This window comes from Scomber japonicus, chromosome 7, assembly GCF_027409825.1.
Source record: "Scomber japonicus isolate fScoJap1 chromosome 7, fScoJap1.pri, whole genome shotgun sequence".
NCBI classification, from domain to species: domain Eukaryota; kingdom Metazoa; phylum Chordata; class Actinopteri; order Scombriformes; family Scombridae; genus Scomber; species Scomber japonicus.
This window is the reverse complement of record NC_070584.1, coordinates 22525479-22532281: the sequence shown is the minus strand read 5'-3', so window position 1 is coordinate 22532281 and position 6803 is coordinate 22525479. Positions and strand designations below refer to the sequence as shown.

Here is a 6803-nt window from a genome sequence, read left to right as displayed (position 1 = left end):
ACTCGGGAAGATTTTACTTGAATTTTTCTATTGTAAATATTTGCCTCAAGGCATTGCAGACCTTCTGGTCTTATTTATTACATTTGTAAACTATGATAAGTTAGTAACAGGAAAAGAGGGAAGCTCCCATTGGTTGAATAGCCAAGGCTCAACATTTTTGTATCCATTAAAATGTGGTTTTATGTCCTTTGACTGGATTTTTTTTTTCTTTTTATAAATGTCTATTTTTTTAAATAGATTGTGGTACTCAGTAGTACCCAGTAGTTCTCAGTATGCTGGGAATAATTGTTGTAGGACCAAAAGGTACGAGAAGTAATTTTAGAAGCTGAAGTTGTGTTAACTGTTTTGTTTTTTTTTCTCCTTGTCAGTGTCAGTTTTGACCTGAGTAGTGCAGCTTCCAAAAATGTAATACTACAATGATCTTAATTTACATCAACCTAAGAATGGCCTTTGTTTCACACTGTGAGCAACATGATTGATGGTCAACTGTCAGCCAGACTCTGCAGTTGCATCTACTACATTACATATATAAATATATATACTATATACTATATCAGGCCAGTCTCATTTTGCTGCTTTGCTCTAGCCTTTCATCGCACTACATCCTTTAGAGGGTTTAACACAGAAACCACAAATCCCTAAATAGACTTAAGAAAAAGAAACAACTAAAGCTTTATAATTGTCCTAAAGTGGAAAGCTTTACACTGCTAAAATTCTTCCATTTAGCACTTGTCATCTATTTCTCATGAAACAATCAAATGGAAAAAGAAAAAAGGAGTGCTGATTTGTGCTGGTCTGCTAATTAAACGCTTCCTGAATTTGTCAGCTGTAGCAGTAGGACATCCGTTAAACAGCTGATCATGTTCTTAGCAGTGTGAATTCATGGTCATAGCATTGTTGTCTCCATATACAGTGCCGGGTAATATTGCAAATCACACTGATGAATACAACCTGTTATGAACTCAACTCAAAAAGAATGTTGTGTGCCATGATGTCAGTGCAGTGTCCTGTAAGCCATATCTTTGAAGACAGAAATGTTAGAAATCATTTGTGTTTTATTATCCGAACTCTGTGAAGTATCTCCTCAAGCTCAACAGCATCTCGTGTTAAAAATGAAGTATTAAACATGACTCTGCTCTGTGGCTGCGTGATGTAAAGTTAGTGTGATATCACATCAAAGAGGTGTCACAAATTTAGGTTTTAGTTTGTTTTTTTTTCTTTCTGCTCAACTTTTGACATTGTAAACACTGATTCAGGGTGGCTCTGGGTCTTGTTGTAATAACTTGTTCTATTCAAAGCATCTCGCGGGAAAAACAATGAGCAGCCAAATCAAGCTCTACATCTTCTTCAGAGCCTGGAGGGAATCACAGGAGTAGCTGTTCTTTCTTTAAAATATTTTGGGGGTGGAGGGTGTTGATTTACTTACTAATAGTATCCTAGAAAAGTGTTGGATCCTTCTGTATTTTTGAAGTATTTTTTTCCTGAAATTGTAGCTTTTGTCTTTGCAAATGAGCATGTGGGAGACATCAGGCCCAAATGAGCTGTTCCTACTTAATTAACTGTGTAGTGATGTTTACATCAGGGGAGTGGGGGTGGGAGCACTAATGTATTTTGACATGAATTTTGTACCACAACTGAATGTGGAAGGGAAACTGGAAATGTTGGAGGGACAAACTTACATTGAATCCAAAACCCAGGGCTTGTTTGAATAGATGTTCTATGTTTTTGTGTTGTACAAATATTGTTGTATATTTTGATAACAAGACTGCGTATAATTCCAGATGTGTTGAAGGACATGATATGCACAATGACAATTTGTGGCACCAGGAGTTTCGAAAGTTAATCTTTCGGGAAAGGGTCTCCAGAGAGGCTGTTTTTACAAAAGGCCTTGTTGGGATTCAGAACAGTATTTCACTATCTGCGCTGATCGGATGTATTTTACATTTTTTCCAGTACAGAGTTTTGAGGTTGTCTTATTTGTCAGTGGCTGTGTGTTTGTACTGACTTTAAATGAGTCGTTCTTTATAAAGCATAAGAATTGCCAATGTTTTACTTAAGAGTACTCAAACGATTCAGTGTTGCACTCTTATAACAATGTCAGACTCACAATGGACAGTTTTTTTTAAAGGATAAAAACTGATGCAGCATAATCAGAGATATTCTCTCTTTTATATTTAATGCATTCCTGTTTTTTGTCAAAACCTGGCACCTACAGTATATTACCCAAGATGCAATTCAACCACCAACAATTTGGTTGGTGTTATGCTATGCTACTAGAGGCTAATGTAGTCTTGAGCCGTTATCTTCAAGCAGATCCCCATATCTTTTTTTTTATTATTTCACTGCTTGTAGTCTTTGACAGTTTGAATTAATTTAACAGATTTTGTGCATCTTCCTCTGAGCCTCAAAAGACGTTTTCCACATATGCAGAGACCTGTGAACAGATTTTGTTGTGTAAAATTGGTTCCCCTTTAAGTCCCAAAAAAAGAAACTGAACTGAAACAGAATCCTGTTGTGTCAGTGAAGAGCACCGACAAAGTGCATCACTGAAGTTATTTTTTTCAGTCTGACAGAATTGTTTACAATGAACAAACATGCTATATACTGTACAAACATTTTATATCCCGTGGCTGTATATGATGAATCGAGCCTCTTTGATACCATGAAAGGAAACTATACTCATAGAAGCTACATATCTGTTTTTGGTTTGTTCTTTTTCAAACTGATCTTAAAAGAGTAATTTAGCACCAAGCTGGAAAGAAGGCAGTTTACAGTACTTACAGGGTTATCGTCAGCATTATGTTGTCACCTGGATGTCTGGACCAGGTGCACACTTAATCTGGTTTGAAATGAGGATGATAAAAATAAAACTCCTTACTTCATTGATGTGATTCAACCTTTGTTACATTTCAGACACATTTGAACCCTAACATATATTGTAAAAAGGGTATAAATCTCATTAATATACCTCAAATATACCAGTCTTGTTTCTAAAATATGGAAAGAGTTTTGGGAGAAATCTTCGAACAGACAATACAGACTAGCTGCATGTCAACATAGTGCATATATTCCTGATTTGTCTTTAACGACCTGGCTTCTTATGTGAATGTAAATCTAGTCATCACTTTAATGATCTCATCTGATTGAAAGTTAATATCTGTTGCACCTATAGTGCAGTGATGTCACACAAGTAAGGTGAGCGCTTCTCAGCTGGTGTTAAGATACTCTTTAGGGGCTAACTGGCAGTTCAAACTGTTGTACATGTGCACGTGTTCTCCAGTGGACTCTTCTGTTCAGTGCATGCTGCATGAGACAAGCACACATCTGTAATACTTGATTGCATGGTATACCGGCGTTGTCGCCCTGTACTGTGTTTTCTTGTGCAACAAATAAAATTTGTATTTCTCTTTGACTCATCTTGGTGTTTGAGTTTCCTAACCCATTGATTAACAAAGCATACAGTCACATACAGTGTTCTTACCCATTTCTGATGTGGAAAAATGTGTTATATGCAGGTTTAAATAGTTTTGAACAAGTGTTCGATTCAGATATGCAGCCTCTTTTTGCTTTCATGTAACACCAACAAAATTTGCCTTAAAAGTAAATGGTATGTCAAAATTCCTGGTGATTGATTTAGTTTTATTTCACAATTGTATAGCTGGTATAGTTTTTGGTATAAAGAAGGATAAAATACATCCATCTGTAATGCAGCAGCTCTCCTTGTAGTATGCCAGGTGTCAGTGGGGCTAGGTATTGGTACTCGGTACCTTAAAGGTATCAATCATAATAAATCAATACAAAGTAGTATCAAAACGTCTCCTGTCAAACGATGCCTGCAATCGATCCTTTTTGCACTAAAAGATGCATTTGTGTATAAATCAAATCATTTAGATGTGGAGGAGTGGCAATCTAATGCTTCTATTCACATGATGGGCATCAAATTAAGTACTCAATTGCTATCAGTGTCACTTTAAGGGTACTTGGATTAGTACTGGTGTACCCAGCTCAAGGTATCACTGGAGAGTAGCAGTTCCTCTTCCAGCCAAACGGGTATCACTAAAGAGCTGCAGTTCTCCTGCCAGGCCACCAGTCACTAAAGAGCTGCAGTTCAGGTGTCATTAAAGAGCTGCAGTTTTCCTTTCATCCACCAGGTGTCACTAAAGAGTTGCAGTTCTCCTTCTAGTCCACCAGGTGTCAGTAAAGAGCTGCAGTTGTCCTTCCATTCACCAGGTGTCAGTAAAGAGCTGCAGCTATCCTTCCATCCACCAGGTGTCACTAAAGAGCTGCAGTTCTCCTTACAGTCCACAGATGTCACTGAAGAGCTGCAGTTCTCCTACAGTCCACCAGATGTAACTAAAGAGCTGCAGTTCTCCTACAGTCCGCCAAGTGTCACTAAAGAGCTATAGATGTCCTTCCAGTCCACCAGGTGTCACTAAAGAGCTATAGATGTCCTTCCAGTCCACCAGGTGTCAGTGAAGAGCTCAGAAACTCGGTCGCATTATAGAAGAAGCTGCTCCTTGTCCTTCACAACAGCAAACATGGCCACGGCTACTAAAATCATTCAGAGGCTCCGCAATTTACTATCAGGGGTAAGAAATTACAACGAGGGGCCAATTTAAAACTGTAAAGAGCACGTACTGACTCTATTACACAAAGTTGATCTGCGGGTGATGTCTCGTAATGTCTAATTTAGCGTATTCGTCCACTTGTGCAATGACGCTGAACTTCCGATTCGGGGTTAAAGGAAAAATAATGGGCAATATAGTTAATATTTAGAGGCTGGTTCGCTGATAGACACGGTAGCGAAAAGCATTAACGCTATTTAAACCCACTGTCAGATCTTTGAAACCTTTAATTTGCTTATGAGACTGAAAAAAGGACAATTTCACTGATATTTCTCTATACACACACCACATTATACCAGGTCCAGATAAAAAACCACTATAGATTATATACGGAAAAGATTGAAGAGTGTAAGAATAGTGGCTTTTGATACAGATCTGGTCTAATGTGGTGTGTGTATGAGGAAAAAATAATTTAAATTGCCCTTTCTGTCACTCTTGTGACTATTAGAATAAAGGTTTCATCAATCAGTGTGTTTTGTTGAGTCTGGAGTAGGCCTAATCCTTTTTCAGCGTCTGGAAAATATAGTGGATTTTTGATGTGGAGCAAGAAGCAAAATAGAGTGGAGAGTAACTTCAGCTTTTCCCTTAACCCTGATCCAAAGATAAATTACATTTTGTACCAGTCAAGTTAGTTTTTAATGTTAGTAAGATAGTAGCATATGAAAAGGCAAGAGGAGATGATGTTGACTACAGTACGAGTTTTAAATTAACTTAAGTGGTGTTTCTTTCAGCACGACCTGCAAGCCAAACTGCAGCTGCGATATGGGGAGATAGCAAAGAGGTAAGACTTGAATTCAGATTCTCCATTATACTGTGACACACTGAAGTATTCACAGTGGTGGAAGAAGTGGATATACCATACTGTAAAACATTACATTGCTAAAATGATGTTTTTGACTAATGATTGCCCCACTTTCTGTGTTTCAGTAAAGAAAATGTCAGTGCAGAGTTATGGATAACTGGAACTGGAATACATTAATAAAATGCTCAAGTAAAGACTGTCTCTGTTTGCTTATGCTTCTTCTACAGGACACAACCTCCACCCAAACTGGCAGTGGGCCCAAGCCACAAGTACGCCAGCAACTACTACTACACCAGAGATGGACGCAGAGAGTCTGTACCCGCTACAGTCGTCATGTCTTCACAGAAGGCACTGACTGCTGGCAGGTAAATGACTCAATCTATGCACATAAACAATTTGATTACAGTCGGATAAAGATGTTGTTGTTATATACAATTTGTTTTACTTGTAGTGAGTCTTTCGTATCTCTTGATGATCTTTTCTAGCGAAGCTCAAGTCCCTGCAAAGCCTCCTGTGACACCAGGTGCTGTGTATCAGCCTCCAGCTCTTTCCACAGACCAGCCGTACCTTTGAGCTGTACGACTTAACCCTCATCAACAATCATCATCAACAACCTCATTTCTTCCTTCATAACTGCTGCAGAGGCCGAACTGCAGTGTGTGTTGGTTGTAACCTGTACAATAGAAAGTGTGAATAAAATTTGTTCCATGTTTAAATTTTCGGTCCAGCTTGTTATTCTCGTCATATGATAAGACGTTTTCTGCGTCACCTGTGTGAGTAGAGTTGACAGTGTGTTAGTGATGTACATAATGAAACAGAAAAAAAGACTGTAAATATTTCTGCATCTGGATCCTGAAAATAAACCACAAAAACAAGTTCTTCAGAGAAACTGAAGGTCAAGGAATCAGCTTTTCCCCAAATGCGACTGTCTAGCCTCACAAAGTCAAAAACTTGAGGTGTGTTTATGTGGTCTCATTTCAAATGTCAAACTAGAAGTTACTCTCAAACAGCGGGAAAAGTTAAAATACGGAACACGATACAAAATGATTATGATTTAATTTAATTTCCTGGTAGTTTCAATTCACTTTAATTGTCATTCTTATGCAGGTACTTAAAAACGAAATACTGTTTCACAAGTTAAAAACACTTTAAAAGAGAGAACAGTGTGATAATTAACATTCAAATTGTCAGTCAAAATGAAGACAATATAAATAATATTCCATAAATAGTTAATAAATAAGTGCTAAATTAGTTTTAAAATTAATTAATTAGTTAAGCTGTGGTGGACTTCTAGTAACAAAAAGAGGGACTTTGACAGTAAAAAGACTGATGTTGAAAGTGTGAGGGACAAATTATTGTATGCATATGCACAAATG

The 6803-nt window shown here is 37.7% G+C and overlaps 1 protein-coding gene across 1 annotated transcript; it reads left to right on the top strand.

Annotated features, from left to right (window-relative positions):
• The first annotated feature begins 4499 nt into the window (after positions 1-4499).
• ndufa7 (NADH:ubiquinone oxidoreductase subunit A7) lies at positions 4500-6143 on the top strand. Its single transcript, XM_053322790.1, has 4 exons — positions 4500-4589; positions 5357-5406; positions 5655-5792; positions 5913-6143. The coding sequence occupies exons 1-4, from the start codon at positions 4539-4541 to the stop codon at positions 5998-6000; spliced, it is 327 nt and encodes a 108-aa protein (XP_053178765.1). The 5' UTR covers positions 4500-4538; the 3' UTR covers positions 6001-6143.
• The last annotated feature ends 660 nt before the right edge of the window (positions 6144-6803 follow it).